This window comes from Ascidiella aspersa, chromosome 6 (assembly GCF_963924565.1).
Source record: "Ascidiella aspersa chromosome 6, kaAscAspe10.2, whole genome shotgun sequence".
NCBI classification, from domain to species: domain Eukaryota; kingdom Metazoa; phylum Chordata; class Ascidiacea; order Phlebobranchia; family Ascidiidae; genus Ascidiella; species Ascidiella aspersa.
Genome location: NC_139452.1, coordinates 32,677,888 through 32,697,922, shown reverse-complemented (window position 1 = coordinate 32,697,922; position 20,035 = coordinate 32,677,888). Strand labels below are relative to the sequence as shown.

The following is a 20,035-nucleotide window of genomic DNA, read 5'->3' as shown; positions in this document are numbered from 1 at the left end:
CAATGACATCAAGCAACCTGCCAGCATGAAACAAAACACTTCCAGCCAATAACAGCGTGGCAATGACATCAAGCAACCTGCCAGCATGAAACAAAACACTTCCAGCCAATAACAGCGTGGCAATGACATCAAACAACCTGCCAGCATGGCACAAAACACTTCCTGCCAATAACAGCGTGAAAAACTATATTTGCATGAAACTATTTTCTTTTTTTGATGGAAATGTAGTCGGTCAAGTTTTAAGTGGTTGAACCTGTCAACGAAATTATAAAATTATAAGACTAAGCGATTTTAATTTTAATGAACAATCAATTGCTCAACAAATTAATTTTAGGCTGAATACAGAAAGTTAGAAGGAAAGCAATTTGTGGAGCTCTGGTCTGAAGTAAGGGAGAAGTTTGTTTGTGGTCTACTCTAGAAGTGAGAGATTGTTCCACCAAATATCTGTCTGATAAAAATAAACGTTTAGTCCTGACTTTAGTATTTCTATGTCCTTAGTAATTTGACTTTAAAAACAAACTAATGTGGGGAATCCCCATGCTAGACAGTTTAGTTTCGTTTTTCTTAAAACTCTTTTTTGTCGAGCTTGAATCTTTTTGTTGTTTTTTAGTTGGGTTGGGTTAATTATATATATAAAAAGTGTTGAGCCCTATTCTATAATCCTACCGCTTTTTTGCCAACGGCTTTAAATTGCTAACATTAGTGGATTAGGATTCGAGTTTGCTTCATCATCCTTAAGTTAACTCAAAAAAAAATTCATAAACAAATGTAGACAGCATATCATCTAAAATAATACTTCTGCAAAAGCTTTCAATATCCTAATAATTATAACCGCATGCATGTTTTTAGACGTGCTATCTGTTTAGTATGTTGTCTGACAAGATTAATATAGTTTAATAGAACATATGTGCACACATATGTGTGTTAACAACTGGAATCTAGCCATTCTGAAGCTGCTTTTAGACCAACGATTACGGCTTACATATCATTAGTACAATGAAAGCCATCGCAGACTCACCAAATCTGTCGATCTATGATGCAAGCAGAGCAGACTAGAAAAACAATTGGCCTGCAGTAAGGTTCGAACTCACGACCTCCGGTCAAGCCGGGACCGTCGCTCTACCAACTGAGCTATGCAGGCTCAGAGAGGAGCAGATCGAGAAACAATTATAGTAAGATTAGTATAGGCACTGATTTATCATTATAATGTAAAACTCTTCAGCAAAATTGTTCTAAGTTAAGTTCATATTTAACCTTAATATGGATTATTTTGGTGCTGATCTAGAATCCTACCACAGCATTCAAACAATTATTAAATTAATGCACAATATTAGGGTTGGGTAATCACTATTATTAAATATCCAATAAAATAATACTTATAAGCCACCTACAACCAAAAACTAGCCTGCAGCTTATCGCAAACATCGTGCGTTTTAACAATTAGTTGTGTGGTTGGATTCTATACCAGCGCCATTTGGGCAAAATCTTTAATTGCAAGGAAGGCATAAATATGGGAGAATAAGTATATTAGCAATACTTGACCAACTAAAATGCTAACCCTGACCCAAATGGTTTGCATCGATTTAATAGTTATGCTTCTAGACCAGTGCCTTTATTAAACAAATTCCCATTTATAACTGAAATGTATTTTATTTAAAAGCTGCCAAAGACTCAATATTTTTAGTTAATAGTTAACAGTTCAGTTTGTTGTAATTCACAAGTATGGTTGATGCAGTCGATACACCGGTAAGTAAACTTTTATACCATGTTAAAATTAACTTGAAAAAAAAACGACTTTGTGTTTTAGTTAATTTCTGATGGACTTGATACAATCGATTTGGGACCGTTTAGCAGCGAACAAGATGAGGAGGAGCTAAGGCGTAGTTCTGGGGCATCAGGTAAAAATATAGTATTGTAAAAACATAGAGTGTTATATAGCTTGAGAAGAGCACCGCTTTTAATATAAATATGCATTCCACCAAATAAATCAATGGCATCATCAGTTTATCTATAAAAACATATAGTGAAAAAGATTTAAAATTTTGATATTTTAAATGTCTTGCAGTCTTGGATGTGTTTGATTAATTTATTTTACATTTTATTACGGCCATCTGTAAATTTTTATGTCAATTTTATTACATGAGTTATTGTTAAACAAACGAAATATAAACAACTCTGCAGCAAAAACTGTAGTGAACTTTATTAAATATTGCTTGCCTTAAATTTTATCAAAATTTGATTTAGATTTGCACCCAAAACTTTTTCTACTGTACTTTAACTTTTTAAGGAAATATGTCGCAGGTAGATAGAAATAGCTCTGCATGTAGGATCTGGCCGTAGTTTCATGACCTTTGCGCTGTCTAGAATGAATATTGATTTATATATATCAGAACTTTAGTGATTTGGCTAGTTGTAAAATATTTGCTGCTTTTCAACCAGTGTGCATATTTGTGTTACTTTAGGTGATTCCCCAACAAATAGAATTTCACCATCAAATGAAGTCACACAAATAAAAGTGACTCTCCCTGCAGAAATATCAACAGAGTATGATATTTAAATTTTGCACTTTGTTGATTGTTTCAGACAAAATTATGCCATTTTATTTTAAAGTTGGTACTCAAAGATTAGTTTGTTTTTATAAAGAAAAACAAATCAAATGTATTAAAGTACTTTGTCACATTCTACAATCGTATGTGTTCTTCATTTTTCATTATTGTACAAAAATATGTTTATTGTTGTTCATTAAAAAGCAAGAAAGCAAAATTTGCCTTTTCATTGTTTAATGTGAATATTTTTGTTGCAACTAACATTTCTATTATGTTCCGTATAAAATTAAATTGTTGTGAGAGAAAAAGATAGAACGATAAAATGAGAAACCAATCTTATTTGGCTTTTTCTATAAACTAGTACCTTTTTCACGATATTATGGTTAGATGTTAACTTGAAGAAGAAAAACGTTACCAGCGCTCATCTACTTACACTTTGCTTGCAGAACACAGGCACTCGACAATAATGAAAATGATAGACCAGATGGACCAAACTCGATTAGGCAGAAACTTTTGTCCTCATGGGATAAAGTGCACAAATACAAGATGGACAGTAGAGGATATTTTGTCATTTTTAATCAAAAGGTTGTTTTGTTGCTCTTCCATCTTTATGAGTGCTAAAGCTTTCAGTTAACAATTTAACATGTAAAAATTCATACCATTTAAGCTAGACAAAAAAGTAATGGCGTTTGTTCATTTGAAATGTTTAACAAAAATAAATTCCATTAGTTGATTTATCTAACAATCAGCAATTAATTATTTTAGCACTGTACAATTTGTTTTTGTTTATTTAACAAGATTACCAGTTGGTGTTATTATATGTTCTTCCTTCAGCTGATAAGTTATTTTGGCATAATGTAGTTTAGGTGCTGCTTAGCACCATATTCTGTCGAAAGTTTTTAAAGTTTGGGTTGGAACAAAGCATTCAGTGTTTCTTCACTTTTCGTTTTCTTTTTTTATTAGATAAACTTGTTTAGGTACACTTTATACGCATTACTTTATAGTTATGTTATGAAGAATAGTTATATATTATCTTTCCCAACCTTATGATATTTACAAGATACATTTGAAAACACTTTTTTTGTAGAATTTTCCACGTGTAAAAGTTAAACGTGAAGGATCAAACAATGATTTTAAAGTTGTTAAACTTCCAACACGCGACGGAACAGACAAAGACAGAGACAGCTTAATAAGCACAGCAAAAATACTTGGATTTAAAGATGAATTAATCAAGGTGTTTTTCGACTTACCCAGGGAGAAAATTTTCATCGAAATGAAAAAAAGTAACGATTGTTAATTTGACATTTTTTGTTTTTAATTATTTAAGTATATTTTTTATAACTTAACCTGTCTATCGATTTTTAAACGTTGCCAAAATAACGCATGCCAATATCAGTGTTAAAATAAAATTCAAGTTCTTTTTAGTCTGATAATACCATGATATATTGGCACAATGATTAAAAACAGATAAATATGTAGATTTCTTTGAATGTTGTGGCTTATATACTTTAATTTCCCTGACTTCATCTATTTATTTTCCCTTTTTAGTATCTAGAGCAGACCACAGTAGTTACGATTGCTTTGTGTGTTGTATTCTTACACACGGTGATGAAGGTGACATATTGTGCGCTCAGGACGAAGCGTTCAAACTTACGGAACTAACTGCAATGTTCAGGCCTGATAATTGCCCCTCACTAGCTGGAAAACCTAAGCTATTTTTTATACAGGTTAGTTAATTTTGGGGCGAAGTGTATTGTTTTATATACACTATATATATCATATATAATATATATATATATATGTTTTCTAAAGCTAATAATTTATTTTTTTTTTCACAAAAAATAGTGTGCTATTATGCTAAACATGTGTAGCTTTAACTTTTCTTTGCTGTAATTGCTACCATACTTACTTTTTTGTACAGAGAAAACAAAAATTATTCTTGAAGAGACAGAATTTTAAATTTTAATTTTTTTTTGTAGTGAACTGTTTGACATTTTGTTTTGTTTTAAGTGCTATTAAGTTTACATATACATACATGCTGTGTGTTGTACAGGCATGCCGTGGAACGAAATTGGATAATGGACACTGGCTTGAAAGTAAAACATTTGATACTGTGGATGGCCCTTCTAATGACAAAGAAAATTCCAAGTGTAAGATTCCCCTAGAATCTGACTTTCTTATTGCACAGCCTACAGTGAAAGGTATAACAGCGTTTTTAACTAAAGCAGAAAAATCTTACAAGATGAGGTTTGAAAAAAATGTAAATGAACAATTTAAAATATTTGTGTTTAGATTATTATGCTTGGCGGAGTAAAGCAAATGGTTCTATATTTATTCAAAGTCTTTGTCAATGTCTCGACCAATGGGGCCGCAGCAAAGAAATCATGCAGGTTTGTTTGAGATCATAGAAATTATAGTAAGGGCAATAAACGCTCTTTTGTTTGTCATATTTTTTACCTGTATATATTTTTGTTTAATTTGAATAAAGGATTATTCTGAGCAGTTTTTGGTCAATTTAATTAATAATGATGATATGTTTAAGGAAAATCAAATTTATGATATTGGTACAACTACAAAAAGCTTTACTTTTGTTACACAAAATAAGAGAAAACAGGTTAAAATAAAAATAAACAGTCTAGAATAGGAGAAATTAGGTAAAAGGCTGTGGCCGGAATATTCCCATTGGCTAAAAATGAGGTCGGGAGGTATTAACTGTGCATGGCAGTGAAAAAAACATGTTCGGCTTTTTCTTGAGGTGGTAGTAGTCATTAACTAAGAAATCCTTATACTTCTTACAACTAAAAACATCTTCGTCAGAAAAAAGTGGGTAACTGCAGTTTTGAAACTTGCGCTCTATGACGTTTCTGAGAACTTCGCATTTCTGCAGATTTTAACTCGAGTTAATCACATGGTGGCGTACGACTTTGAATCAAACTCTAAACCTGAAATGAGCGGGAAAAAGCAGATGCCGTCAATCACTTCTCGTCTTACAGCTGAACTTTATTTCGGCTTCAAAGTGGAATCAGAACCAAACCAACCCAGCTCTTCAAATGTTGTGTCTTCCATTTGTCGTTTTTATTGATATAAAATAGGCGTATTGCTATTCCCTTGTAATGTTATATTAATAACTGGGCTTCAAACATTAAATATCCTCTATGGCCTATAGCGGTGGTCGGAAAACTGTGCGCCGCTGCCCAAATGTGGGCCCTTGGTTCACTTTGAGTGGGTAGCGGACTCATTTTTAATATTCAACCTTTATCATTTAGTGGTGGGTTGCGTAATAGTTGTACATGTATTGTACTGTATTTTAAAAATGGCATGTTGTTCTTATAGCACAACTTCTGAAGGGACAGATAACAGTTGTGTATGTTAGTCTACTGTTTTACCTTATTATTAAGTTAAGGGAATCTAGTGACAGATTGTATTATAAAAGCCTGTTTGGATATTGTATATTCATTCCTCAAGTTTATGTTAATAGTTACGATTATTTTTAGGTTGGACAAACTCCCTCTGATATTCAACCGGTTGGAGCCACTTTTGATCAAGAAACGTCCCTAGATAACATTGCAAATACAGTAAGTTGGTTGGAATAATGTTTACTAAAGCTTTATAACGATTCTGTTATACATTTTTACAAGATGACAATATTTTTTGTGAAATTAAAAACTGATATAAAAAAGTGTAGGTCATTGTTGATTTTAAGAAGTAAAACATTGCAATCCCTTCAAATATTTGTTTATCAACACATTCATATATGTTAGCTTGAAATATATATATTTTTTACAGGTTAAAGATCTGCATGCATATTGATTTAAAAGCCTTGTCTTCAAAGGTGGATTCTTTGAATTCCAAAGACAAAGGTAAATTAAGATTTTCTTTACTCTAATTTTTATTGTATGATACTTGAACGATTTGTTGTAAAAGTGGTAACATGAAACAAATTTTCATTTTATTTTGCGTGCCTAATTAAATTACACCAACACAAAAATGATGTGTGATGCACTAAAAACTTTCTTTTTGGTAGAAATACAAGGAAACGTAACAAGAAACACATATTGTGTCATCGTATGATTCTGCAAAGGAGTGCAAATTCTGTCAAAAACATTTTTATATTTTTATGATTATTTCATCTATTTTATGCAATTCAATACGCTTTTATTTCTTCATGTATGATTTGGTTAAAATGTTTTCTTATAAAATCATGTTTTTAAAATGATTTAAAATTCTTGATTGTACATAAAGCACTTTTTATACTTTCAACACGTAAATCATCTTGTCTCAATTCCTAAAGTTCATTGTCCTGTGCTTTTAATAACTAAATTCACTGGAACGTAAACGCATCAAAGGGTAAGAATATTATCTTGATGTTAGAAATGAATAAAGATACATTCGAAGTTTTCAAAATGCTACCTACTTCTGTATGAGCTTTGATCTACGTCTAACTACAACTGCAATCATGCTCTTAATAAGTTTTTACGTTTTTGCAAAATATGTTAAATCTAGTTATATATTTCATTCCCAAGCACTTCATTTTTTGTCATTTTTAAATCAATTTTTACTTTTTTTGCATCGTGAGTGAAATACATATATTCATTTTTGTGCAAAATTGCTTCTTAAAACGCTTAACATTTTGAGAGCCAAATTGACTGATAGACATTGTTTTGCAATTCGGTGGATATTTCCACTGAAAATTTTCTAACTTTGCTGTTTAAAAAAGATCAGAATGTATTTGTACATCGTGTGATTTCGCTTGTAATAAAGCTGTGTTTTGTCATAGATATGTTATTCATATATATTTTATTGACATCGTCCCCGTAAAGTGCGAAAATTGGCTGCCCCACCACAACATTTGAGTATTATATTTTCTTCTTGAGCATGAGCCATTTAAAAAATACCTAAGTCCAAATAAAGTGGAGTCATTATTAGAGCAAGTTACCAAGTAATGTGATATAAAAAAAAAAACGACAAACCTTTAAAATTGGTGAATGGTCAGATTTATAAGAGTCAACTGAAAAATAACACAAACGAATCAAAAAAAAGCTTTAAAGTATCTCCAAGATATTTGACACAATGACTTGAGTCCAAGCCAAGTCATTTGACCAAAAGACTTTAAGTCAAGTCGGGCCATTTGAAAACAGTGACTTAAGTGCACTTGAGTCAAGTCAAGCCTTTTATCTGGGCCTCGTCTAAAATTTAACCAATGATTTTGACCAAGCAGTGCAGCATTACGCCGCATAACCCAACAGGTGTGTACAGTTATTACTACTTTACGACAACATCAGTTAACGGTTTCCACACTTGACTGAAACACAAATGTTCCAATGAGAGCTTTTATTGTGACGTGGACGCACGTAATAAAAGGTAAACAATTTGCCATTGTAGTTGCATTGCAAAGCGTTGGAAAGGTAATTTGGTTAATATTTAAAAACATCTCCCAGCGTGATTGTTGGTTTCCGTAATACTGTTATGACGTCACAGAAAAAATGCAATTGGCTGTAAAACGACTTTTTGGAATTTCACTTTTGGTGTGAAACGATGACCCGAAAAAAACAAAAACAAAATAAAACGAAACATAAAAAGCCCAAATATTCGGACGAAATGAAGTGAAGCGTGAAGAATATAGGCAAGTAAATTATGACGTCACACAAAAGAAGGTGAAAGATGAAAGAAACAGTAGAATACGTCACAACACGGTATAAGTGAAGTTACAGATAAAGTGATTGATTGTTACATAGCGTTTGCATTTTATGACGTCACAATACAACGATCAATGACGTCATCTCAGTTCTCTTTAAGGTCTTTTCTTGGAAAGCTTTTTTACAATGTAAGTCATCGGATAATGAAATCTCGCAGAGGAATGTCAAATTTTTACGTCATTGTGTATGACGTCACTTCTCTAGTCTGACGCGCAGCCTTAGTATGAGGTAGGCGATGAATCTGAGTCCGAGGAAGAACACTCCAAGAATGACGAAATCCAACCAGAGGTTTTTCTCCTCAACATCCATTTCCTCAAGAACACGCGTCGTGTCCTGGAACTGACAACCGATCCCTGTGACGTAACAAACACTTGTTTACATTCAAACTTGCAGTTTGAGAGAAAAGTCGATTCAAATTATGAATATCCGGTGTTGGAAAACGTTTGTTCAAATTGTTTAATCGGTTTAATACTATAGGTTTATTTCCACTCCACCTCGGTTATTGTTGCAAGTTAGTTCAGTCCATAATTTAAGATAAGGACCCCATCGAAGCCGTATAACATGTTTATATTTAAACTTTGACCTATACGAAGTAGATGCATTGTATTACTTAATAACGGGATGTTGTTTGTGAGAACCTCGAGTCAATTAATTTGTACATTATGGTTAAGACGGATTGTGAAAACATAAGCTACTCATTTGTGCGATAATTCTGATGTAAAAGTTAATATCTAGAGTAAAAAATTACGATGTAATTGAAACTTTTATCCGGTGCCAACAAATCTTCCAATAGTTAAACCGGTTTAATCGGTTTATTTGAACTTTTTTTCACTTCACCTTGATTATTGTTGCAAGTTAATTCAGTTCTGTTCAGTCCATATATAGAGATAAGGATTCCATCGAAGCCGTATCTTATGTAGGAGCTATAACTGAGCCACTTCAAATACCAAGGGATGGTTTCAAATCTAACGAAGAATCCAGAGAACAGAAGGACTGGGATCGCTGTTATTGGGCCCACGAATGTTGCAACCTGGAATCAGTGAAACAAACTTTGTGAGAAGAGTTAGACTTGCTAAAAAAAGCTTTTTCACAAAAATTCTATGCCATTGATAATTATGAATAAAGCCTTATTCGAAACGTTTAGTTTTTTCACCATTTCTGAGGCTTAAACTTTATAATAATTAAAGAAGCATTTTTTTAAACTTGCTTGTAACTTCAAATTTCATGTTTTTTGAGTGGTAAAGAGTCCTAAGAAATCTAAATTAAACTAAAAAAACTATTTTTTTACTTAAATAACGTCAAACTAGGCCGCTTTAAGAAACTTTTTATATGGGCCGAAAATTTATTTTCGGGACATATCTTGTTATTACTTGTTTCAAACATAAGTCAAAACAGCAAAACAATTATGACGTCACCTGTAATGACGTAGAAGCAGCCCCGATCAGCAATCCGAGCGATTGCGCAACTATTGACGTCATCACGAAAAGCGCGAGGAAAAGCATAAAGCGCTCGGCGTCATACGGTTGTGACGTCATAAAGTAGACAATAGTGCAGTAGAACACGGGAAAAATAACCTGAAATAAAAAAAAATATTTAAAAGCGGAGTAAAAAATTAATATTTTCAAACAAAGAGGGTAACAAAAATACTTTTATCAATGTTTTTTTAAGAACAAAACGTTAATTAATCGCTCTTATAGCGTTGGAATTTTCCGAGGGGTAATTTAAAGTTTTGGGGGGTTAAATTGACGATAATAATGCAAGCCATTTTTTTTGCTTGACAGCAAAATTGATCAGACCATTTGAATGCAAAGTAGTACTTTATTCTTCTGTTGTTCTATCATTATTTTGTTCAAAGGTGCGTAATGAGTCCTTTAGTTCTTCTTAGGCCAACGATTATAAATATTTCCACTATTTCTACAAGTTGTTTTTACCTGGAATGGAATATCAGCCAATGTTTTGGCGATGTAGTAAGCTTTGAGTGAATACCAGTAGTTCATGTGTTCGCGCATAAACACACTCATCTCAATCGGAACTAAACAAAATAAAACAGTGTTGGTAGATTAACCATAACATTGAGGGGTGTATTGACTGAGGTCCAACATAACATTTAATATTTTAATTGATAAAACGAAACAAAAAAACAAGAATTTTAAACCTTAAGTGATTGATTAGTTTTATTTACAAACAAAGGATCGAAAAAACAAAGTCTTGAAAAGAGTAAAGTTACATCTCTTAAAAGAGTCTTTTAAAGTCCTGAGTGGGTTATTCAACCATGGCAATGTAATATAAAAAATGTTTTTGAGTTTTAAAACAATAAAATAGAGATTAACAATTTTTTTAAAAAAACAGCAACTTTAGAGAACATCGATCACATGAAAATATGCGATGGCCTTTTTGAAGTCGATCTGAAACAGCATCGTCGTCGATATAAGCCTAGTATCGGTCTATTAATATCGATTACACAATCTAGTATCCGATTTTATCAACGGTTGGCAGCTCATTTTTTGGCGGTAAAAACCCGGTAAAAATATACCTTTGGGCGTTCCCTTTCAATTTATTTTAGTTGTGTGAGTATGACGTCATTTGATAGTTGTGTGAGTATGACGTCATTTGATATCGGGTTTCGGGTATCGCTATCGGAAAAAAATGATATCGGGCATCCCTAGTTGCGCAGAAGCAGTTAGGCGGATATGTTGGGATGCGATGATATCGTGTCGTCTACTCACAAGTGAGCACAGTCGGCATAAGTGAAGCGAACATCACAAAGAGGATGGAAAAGAAAAGAAATCCGGAATTGTTGAGAACTTTGTCCGCGTCATCACCGATGTCGAGGTACAAGAGACCAATCAGAACGCCGATTATCACGTGACTCAAGAAGCGGATGTGGGTCAACATCTGTGAAAATAAACCCAAGCGTTGTGAGGTTAATTTTGTAGACAAAAAACTTGTTTTTAAGAGAAAAATAGTTGTGGTATAACTTTGGTAAAAATATATCGTTAAGTAAAAGTAAACAGGAAAAAGAAAAACCTTTGTTTGTTGAGGCGGTGTTTTGTAAAATAGGTTGTGACAAAAAGACCCTTCGGCACAGAGAATAACCATTTCGTGCAAACGTAACTCAGTAAAATTTAAACCAATTTTACATTTTGTTTAATATTTGCCAAAAAGACAAGCGTTGTGAGGTTAATTTCGTAGAAAATTTTGTGAAAAAAGTCCGTTGTAAGGGGTAAAATGTTGGGGAGGAACTTTTTTATGTGTTATAGAATGAAAAAGTTGTGGCAAACAAGAAAACATTAGAAAACTCGATATTTTTAATCTGTCTGATTAGAGGGAACTTATATTTGAGGAAGAACAACTAATAATCGAGACTGCAGCGCTCAACATTGGTGTTTCCCCTCACCTGATCTCGCACAATCGAGATGAAAGTTCTTCTGAATAGGATTGCGAATTGTGTGAGACAACTTGTGTTGAATCCTTGCGAAGTTTTGTAAGAAAGCTCGTCCTCAATCTGAAACAAGAAAACACACAACAATAATATAAACTGTTGCTACCTGGCACAGTTATAATCAAAATCAGCTTATATGGTAATCGTAATTATTAACCAACGTTTCGGCAACCTATTCAAGCCGCCTGGCCAATACCATTTTAAATGGTTAGGTTAGTAAAGTAAAATAAAACTTTGACTCATAAAATGAATGATTTTGAATTTGTAGTCAATATAATACCACCGTATTTAGTTTGATAATAATGAACTGCAAAGCCAAAAAGGTCGAGTGGATCGACATTATCTTGATTAAGACGTTTCGGTACGAGCTTGTATCATCTTCAGTTAGTGTGACTGAGAAGTAATTGGGACACAAATGTTATCATTCGGAGTTTCTATAGTCCGATGCATTAATGTCTCAATCAAGATGATGTCAATCTATTCGACCTTTTTCGCTTTGCAATTCATTATTAAGCAACATTACAGATCCATGTATTCAACCTTGTGTTGTTAAGATTAGGTTTAATTTTTAAAAAAAGGATGACACCCCTGGCTTGAAGTAGAACTTAACCAGCAACGTTTATTTTCCGCTGTATTTACTGAAGGTTATTCTTACGTCTTCAATGGCGACTGTTGTTGCCACTTTGTCGATGCCTTGCATTACGACGCTCTCATTGGCTGATTTTGACCACGTGTCGTCATCCTTGGATGAAGATTCGCTCACGTGATGCGGAGCCTTGCCCGGGGTCTGGGAAAGTAAAATGGCAGAAATTGAAGTTTTATAGATAAAAGAAGCCTAATTTAATACACTTTTACGTGTAAGGGTGATTTAAGAGATAAAATATAATCGATTGTGCGAAAATGTTGTGTGAAATTACATTTATAGGAAAGGGGATGATGAATCTTTCCGGAACATTGGCATATGGCCATTCTGAATAGCAATGACCAATAAAACGGCCCACACACTTCTCTTAAAATTAGATTTTAGTGCTTGCTAAGAAATTTCAAAACCGCAAAAAGTTCCAATTAAGTATGTAAAAAATACCCATAGTTGGTTACAGAAGTAGGTCATATTAAAAGAGGAGGCTTAGTTTGAGGAGGCTTAGTTTGAGAAGCCGTTTAGGTTTTGATTTGTTGAGAAACCAAATTTTAAGAAATCTCACTACAAATGGAGACCTCATGTCAGCGGTCTTCGATATAAACCATTGTACAAAATAACTATAAAAAAAATGAACACATACTAGGGCTAGGCTATTGTCCCTCGGCGGGGTTCGAACCCGGAACCTGTATTACCTGATCGCTGTAGTGTTGACACTTTCCAGCACAAACAGCTTTCACCAGAGTTGGATTAACTTCGCCGTACTCACCAGATGCAACCTCGATAACTGCGCATAAAGTCACAAGCTGGTTTAAAATATAAAGTGTCCTCTGCTACGATAATCAGTTGTTAGTTGTGGTTCGTTTATGAAAAACAAACAGTGGGATTTACAGTTGTTAACCTCCTAAAAAGTAAACCAGTCTATAGGCGATGAAGCCCCTTAAGTTTTTTAAGAATTAGATTGGATACGGTATTTTTTATATCGTCTAAAACAGGGGTTCCCAACCTGTGGTACGTCAAGGTTTTTCAGGTGATAAGCGAGTAGCTTCTGTTTGTTTTTACAAGACCCTGGATTCACAACTTTATATTTTGTTAATCTGGTTTTGTTTACAAAAAATATGCCGGAACCCATTCATTGCTACGTAACTATCCCTGTTGTCTCGTACCATTACGATCTTGAAACTACAGGCCATGTTAATTGACAAGAAGGAGCATAGTTGCTTTGAAAAGCGTACAACGCTGTGTGACAGTGGGCGATAATTATGTCAAACGATTGCTCTTGATAGATAGCATCTACTGTTTTATAGCTCAAGCCTTAAGCTACAAATAGCGTTGAAAAATGTTTATTGTAAGCTAAAAATAGATAAAAATATGATTCGATTAAATTAGTTGTTCTGCGAGAAGTGGTACGCATGACAGTACAGATCGTCCAAGTTGTACGAGATCGTAAAAAGGTTGGGAACCCCTGGTCTAAAATAACACGTTTCAAAGTTGCATGTACACTGACCAGGTTTAACGCTTCAGTTAAGCCATAAGGCAACATGTCTTAATATACAGTTGAAGTTACATTGTATTAAACTTGATAAAATACGATTACGCATGTCGCAAGAAATTGAATAAGCTCGTAAATGAGATTTGGTACAACTGCGAAAAACGAATTTTGTGAATTCAAATTGTTTATTCATAACATTCAAACAATGTACCAATATACGCATATTTAAACAGGCTGGTGTTTAAAGCATGGGTAACCATCACAACTTTTAAAACCCGCTAGTTTGCACTCACTGTAGTCAGCAGGGTTGTGGTAAGGGGGGCAACTCAGTCCGTTATCCCTGAGGAAAGGCAGGAGTCCTGGAACTGGTCCCTGGTACAAACACTGACCGCTTCCAAGAATGTACAACTGTGATAATAACATCGATGTTAGCGCAAAGTTACTTGTATGCGAGCTCTTAAACTTAACCTAATAAACAGTGCAACTTTATAAGTCAATGTGTTAATAAGGTTTTAAACCAGGGATTATTTGTCAAATTCTAAATCCGGATAATTAGGTGGCACTGTTAGACGGCAAACTTTATTAAATAGAAATTGATGGAATATTTTCCTAATATGTATTGTGGTTGGATGAATTATATGTAAACCCTTTAAGTTGAATGATATTAATCCACCTTAACTAGCTGCGCAAACGGGATCAATGCAGGGTGTAGAGTCGGGGTCGGACTCGACCAAGTTGTACATTAAGCCAGAGTCTAACATGGACTTCGCAGCCCTGCTCACAATGCTGGCCTCAACTTTGAGCGCAAAAGCTTGGGCAGCCCAACCTTTACTGTGGTAACGCATAACTTATGCTAAACGAAGGGAATATGCTATTTTTTTTCAATCAATATTGTAATTGCCGTTGCTTTTTATGATTTTAGCTCGTACAGAAGCCATATTGGGTGAGTAAACCATAATAAATAAAGTCCCCCCCAAACACACTCACCATATCGAACATCTCGAACAGTTTGGCCGAAGGTTGGTGGATCGTGCACACAACAGTCCTCCCGCCCATCGCTAGCGACTTGAGCAGGGAAAGCACCTGGAAGCTCGACACGCTGTCCAGGCCGCTAGGGGAGATAAAGAGTCGCGGTAAAAACTTCCCATGACGTCATGAACTTGTCGGGCAAACGCCGGTTGTTGGAATATGTGTTAAAGCTTGGCAAAGTGGTTAGGGGACATGTGGGAATGGTGTTTACATAAAATTGTTCTGTTTTAATTTAGAATGATGTAATAATATCTCATTATAACGTCACATTTTTGAACAAAGAAATTATTTATAGCCATCCAGAGTTGTGTTTCACAACAAAAATGTTAGAAATAAAAATCAGAATAGAAGAACTCTGTTTGAATATGAGACTGACGGCACCAACATAGGGAAAATAAAATTTTATTTATACCCAATAAAATGACTGACTTTGATGAACATTTTGAATAATACTTACAGGACATAATATTAAAATTAGATTAAAGATAAACAACAAACCTCAGTGTAATTACCGAGTTATAAGCAAACATTGTGATGATTATAAAAATACCAATCCAAAATCTCAACCCACACTTAATCCCACACACCACAACTTCCCGAGGTCTGGGGTTCGAGTCCCACCTTGTCGGTTCGTCGAAGAACATGACGGGAGGATTGTTGACGAGCTCAAGAGCGATTGCGAGCCTCTTCCTTTGTCCTCCAGAGAGATCTGAAGTCCTTGTCTTCCTGCAAGGCATCAATCCCAACGTTCCGAGGATCTCAGAAACTATCTCCTGTTTCTTCTCGCTGCTGGTTTTGCGTTCAAGCTTCAAGTTGGCAGCAATCTGGACAAGTAAAGGTAAAGGGCTGTGATTTAATCAGTTATGTGTGAAATGATCTGACCAAGTAGAGATTGGTGTGGTTAAATAAGTCACGTGTCGAGTGGAGAAGCGACTACAGCAGTGGTTCTCAACCTTTTTGTACCCGTGAACCCTTTTTGATGCTTTCAATGGTCGCGGACCCCTTACATTTTTATGGTGGAATATCTGCGCTTATAGTTCTTTTTAATAATTCAGTATATCTGCCTATAGTGCCTTATGTTGAATAAATTAACAGACAACAAATTACTTTGTTTATTTTAATGTGATTTCTGCTGCTGCATCTCCGAGGCGGCAGTCTTTAAATGCGTGGTTGTGTATTCGATAATGCTAGAATAGATAAACGCATGTCATCTTTTGCAAAATCCAGTACATGGAAACTGTAATCATCCTGCCATTCATTTAACAATTTATTTGTGTTACATTACAATGGAAGTGTTACTTCACATTCAGTGCAATTTGTTACGTTACAATGCGATTTACAACATTTTACAGTGTGATTTTATCACTTACCAAAATCGTGATTAAGCATGTTACCCAGGGTTAATTATTTTACTAAAGGTATATTTAGAAGTTTTTGCGGACCCCCTGAAAACGTTTTGCGGACCCCCGGTTGAGAACCACTGGACTATAGGCTATCGAACAAAGCGGGATTTATACAATATTTTTTGTATCCTCACCATCATTGATTCCATGGCTGTCAGATGCGGCAGCAACCTGTCGTCTTGCATGATGTAACACGATTGCTTGCGGAAAGACCTCGAATCTCGCGGCTCACCATTGATCAATATCTCACCTTTCATCCCGCGCTCCCTGTGTTACGTCACAAGCACAACAATAATGAAAACAATCGATTCGAATATGATTGTTTGTCTCATTAAATGGATGTAATGTTGCTACTAGGCATTGCGTCAATTATAAGGGTTTTTTCTGACAAAGATTTTTCATTATTAAGCACAAACTTTTTGATTATTAAGGAAATAACAAGTAATCTATTGCTAATAATAATAACAACTAATCTCATTTAAAAAGTATAAAAATGTGTGTTTGAAAACCCTTTATAATAATAGCCTATCTATAGATGGCACGCATTAGGCGGCCGCTTTTGCAAAGAGCTGATAAATATTTCATCACTTTTAATTTTGTTTTGGGCCGCTGAAAGCAATACGGACGGTGAAAGCACGCTAAAGTTAGACGCAAGCAACCTAATGGGGTATCAGTGTAAGCGGCGCCGTGAATACCACATATTTTTTTAACCTGTCAATATATTACCAACGTTAGCGTGTGCAAAAGTAGGGAAACAACCAATCGGGTGTAAAATGATGTTTTTTGAGTCTTGGTGGAAAATAATTAGTTTGGAAGTGCTTTTGTTTAAAAGTTAGGCATACAAAATAACCTTTGAACGTTTTGATTTGGCGGTTTGAACGTTTTGATTTGGAAACCACTTAACAACTACTTTGATTGTTCTTAACTGAGGGCTGTTGCTTGTGTTTTGTCGTAGGACAATAAACGTTGGGTGCCACTGATGCATATTATTGACGTCAGTATTAAATAGTCGTACTTTTGTTCTTAATATCGAGGAATAAAACACGAAGTACCGGACATCCCTAGCCAAGGGTAGTGTGTTTTTCTTCCATTTAACCACACCTGCTTAATGTCTCACCTGTAACCTGCAAGCAAGTTCATGAGCGAACTTTTGCCGGCTCCTGAAGGACCAAGAATTCCAACAAGTTGACAAGACGAAAACTGACCCTTCAGGCATTTCAAGATGCACTTGTAACCTGGAAAAGTAAAAACGATTCTGTTAAAAAGTAATATTGGTCATTGCTGGAGTTATCTGTACAAGATTTACTAGGGGAAGCAGAAAAGATTAAATAGCCAAAAAAGAGCTTCTTAATCTTTCTAAATCTTTTCCCGAAATGTACGAAAGTAGTGGTGAAATTACAAATGGTGCAGATTACATATTATCGAAAAATAAATCAATTAGTTTTGCAGAATGTATGATACAGCTTTATTAGCAGAAGAAACACAAACAAAAACCACAACTATATGTCTGTATGTGTTCGGAAAAATGGTAATGTGACTGGTTAAACAATACATCTAGTTTAAAAGGAGAAATGACTTGTTCAATGCCTGTTGTGTCTAGCAGGTTGCAATATGCTTGGTGTAAGCTAATGTTGCAACGCAGTTCAAACCACAGACAAGATAAGAAATCGGATCTCTAATGTCTGGACATAGCAGAGCCGCTAAATTCGGCTTAATTCATTTCCTTAGTTTTATTATTACAAACATAGACGCTAAATGGTTGAATTCGTTGAAATAGAACGGTAATGAGTTAATTAAGCAACGCTTTGTGTAAAAAAAGAACTTAATCTTCAGAGATTGTTAGATTTGCCTTTAATGTTGAAACACGTTTCACGTGCATTCATTTAAGTGAAAAGAGAGAGTCTGTTTCACAATCTTTTTAAACGACAGACATCTCCCATTTTAATAAACTCGCGTCTTTCAAATTATTGCAGCTGTTTGCCAAACAATCGATAATTATTATCAAACAAAGGGCGTCAACAATGGAAAATCACACAGGCCAGAAAAAGCCGAAATCCAATTTCTCACGAAGGAAAATGCCGGAAAGGAAGCAATCGCTCAAAACACGTCTCGGGTTACTCTGTGTCACTGACCGAGAGTAACCCCGAGGGCTTGTCTGACACCGGGTTATGAATGATGGAAGGAGGCTTAAGGCGGCAAAAATTGAACTCTGTACCCAGGAAGTGCGTTATGACATCACAGCCGGGGTATTGTTACATGAACAGTTGCAATTATTCAAAGCAGTTTAGGAAGCGTTTGAAAAAATGCAAAATTAAGTTGCTGCAATTATTTTTTTTTGGCTTGTTTGAATAAATTGAAATTGTTTAATAGATAAATGAAACTTTTAAGGTTTGGAAACCTATTCTTGGTCTAAAATGTTTGAGAAGATAAACTCTGAACATACTTTAAAATACTTTCTAAATATAACTTAAGTTAAATAAACTCAAGAATGTTGCAAAGAATACTGCAAAAAGCATTATATTTGGCTTATATACCAGTAATTTACGAAAAAAAAAACATTAAACACCGGAGTAAACAGAATTATATACAGATTTAACTGCGTGTATATGTTTTACCTTTATTCCTGAATATAGAACCCTCCCTTACAGAATAACTGAGATCATTAAAGCGAATTTCAACTGGTTTCCTTCTTGGAAGATGGCCGAACTTTTGTGCATCTGTTAACTTGTTGTTCACCTGCCATAACAATAAAATAAAGGCTTCAAAATAGATTTAATAGCTGATTTTGAATTAAATTCCTAGAATGTTATTTCGGTTTTTGCAAAATATCATCAGAAACGTTTTTTTACAAGTCGTGACAACCTTATTGCGCTACTTTTCGGAAATTCAAAATGCCGCATATCCCCGATTTCAAGGTATTTTTAACCATACATTTATTTCTACCGCAAAAAAATTTCGTATTTTAGCATAAACAGGTTTAATTTAGCACAAAAAACGGTCGTATTGTTAACGAATCGGGTTAAGTTTTAATCTGAAATAAAACTTTTGCAAAAATCCATAAAAATAAAAAATCGTGCAAAAATATAAATATTTAAACAAACACAAATATATCGGTAAAAACGGTCGTTTTAACCAGTCGGGTTAAATTTTAATCTTTTCAGATAAAAAACCTAAAATCTTCAAAAATCGCGCAAAATACCTTTTTTATCAGGGCGGGCGTGATTTGTTTGTGACACAACAATGGGGAGCCACAATCCTCGGACCTGGATTGCGATTTCTTGAAAGTTACGGAACACGAGTTCGGGATGTCGTTGGTTGTCATGGAAACGCTCACCGAAGCCGCGTTCGGGTTTGTTGCGTCATAGTTGGAGTTGGATCCATTCATTATGACGCAATATTGTGTGGTTGAAACGAAAGAAACCCGTCTTTTTTGCGTAACAATGCAGATTAGTTATTCCGTTACACAAACTTTTACCTGAAAATGTATCATAATGATGTTAATCAAAAAATTAAAGGTAAATCGTTTTAAACAAATAAAAACATTTTAAAGAATGTCAGGAATTTGCGCAAAATGTTTCAAAGGCCATTTTTAGAGACCAAATAAAATCCAGGGGGGGGGGGGGGGGGTACCAGGCCAAGCCCCCCACAAACTATATTTTTTGCCAATTGTTACTATAAAAATCAATTATTTTGAACGTCTACACGTTTTTCTAATGTTTTAGAAAAGGCGCTTGGCATACTTCGGCATCTTGTGCGTGTAGCTGATAAACTTTATAAAGTGCGATTCCAG

General features: G+C 34.7%; 2 protein-coding genes across 2 annotated transcripts; one reads left to right on the top strand and one right to left on the bottom strand.

Moving 5' to 3' along the window:
- The first annotated feature begins 1,722 nt into the window (after positions 1-1,722).
- On the top strand, positions 1,723-5,628 carry LOC146141338 (caspase-7-like). Its single transcript, XM_083392892.1, has 6 exons — positions 1,723-1,746; positions 1,808-1,898; positions 4,095-4,273; positions 4,600-4,747; positions 4,839-4,936; positions 5,434-5,628. Exons 1-6 carry the CDS (start codon positions 1,723-1,725, stop codon positions 5,626-5,628), a joined length of 735 nt encoding a protein of 244 aa, XP_083249018.1.
- A 2,322-nt stretch (positions 5,629-7,950) lies between these two features.
- Positions 7,951-19,663, bottom strand: LOC146141337 (ATP-binding cassette subfamily G member 4-like). Its single transcript, XM_083392349.1, has 15 exons — positions 19,445-19,663; positions 18,861-18,981; positions 17,363-17,480; positions 16,380-16,512; positions 15,464-15,666; positions 14,801-14,924; positions 14,107-14,221; positions 13,008-13,108; positions 12,340-12,459; positions 11,640-11,747; positions 10,969-11,137; positions 10,174-10,274; positions 9,658-9,816; positions 9,080-9,272; positions 7,951-8,595 (listed from the first exon to the last, which is right to left on the bottom strand). The coding sequence occupies exons 1-15, from the start codon at positions 19,628-19,630 to the stop codon at positions 8,435-8,437; spliced, it is 2,112 nt and encodes a 703-aa protein (XP_083248475.1). The 5' UTR covers positions 19,631-19,663; the 3' UTR covers positions 7,951-8,434.
- Positions 19,664-20,035: the final 372 nt, after the last annotated feature.

Bases quoted from the DNA above. Each gene is read 5' to 3' on its own strand.
- LOC146141338 (XM_083392892.1), top strand. From the start codon at position 1,723: ATGGTTGATGCAGTCGATACACCG. The intron at 1,899-4,094 runs GTAAAAATATAG...TTCCCTTTTTAG, and splicing joins GCGTAGTTCTGGGGCATCAG to TATCTAGAGCAGACCACAGT. The intron at 4,274-4,599 runs GTTAGTTAATTT...TGTGTTGTACAG, and splicing joins CTAAGCTATTTTTTATACAG to GCATGCCGTGGAACGAAATT.
- LOC146141337 (XM_083392349.1), bottom strand. From the start codon at position 19,630: ATGAATGGATCCAACTCCAACTATGACGCAACAAACCCGAACGCGGCT. The intron at 14,222-14,800 runs GTGAGTGTGTTT...TTATTATCACAG, and splicing joins TGTTCGAGATGTTCGATATG to TTGTACATTCTTGGAAGCGG. The intron at 13,109-14,106 runs GTGAGTGCAAAC...CTTTATGCGCAG, and splicing joins CCACAACCCTGCTGACTACA to TTATCGAGGTTGCATCTGGT.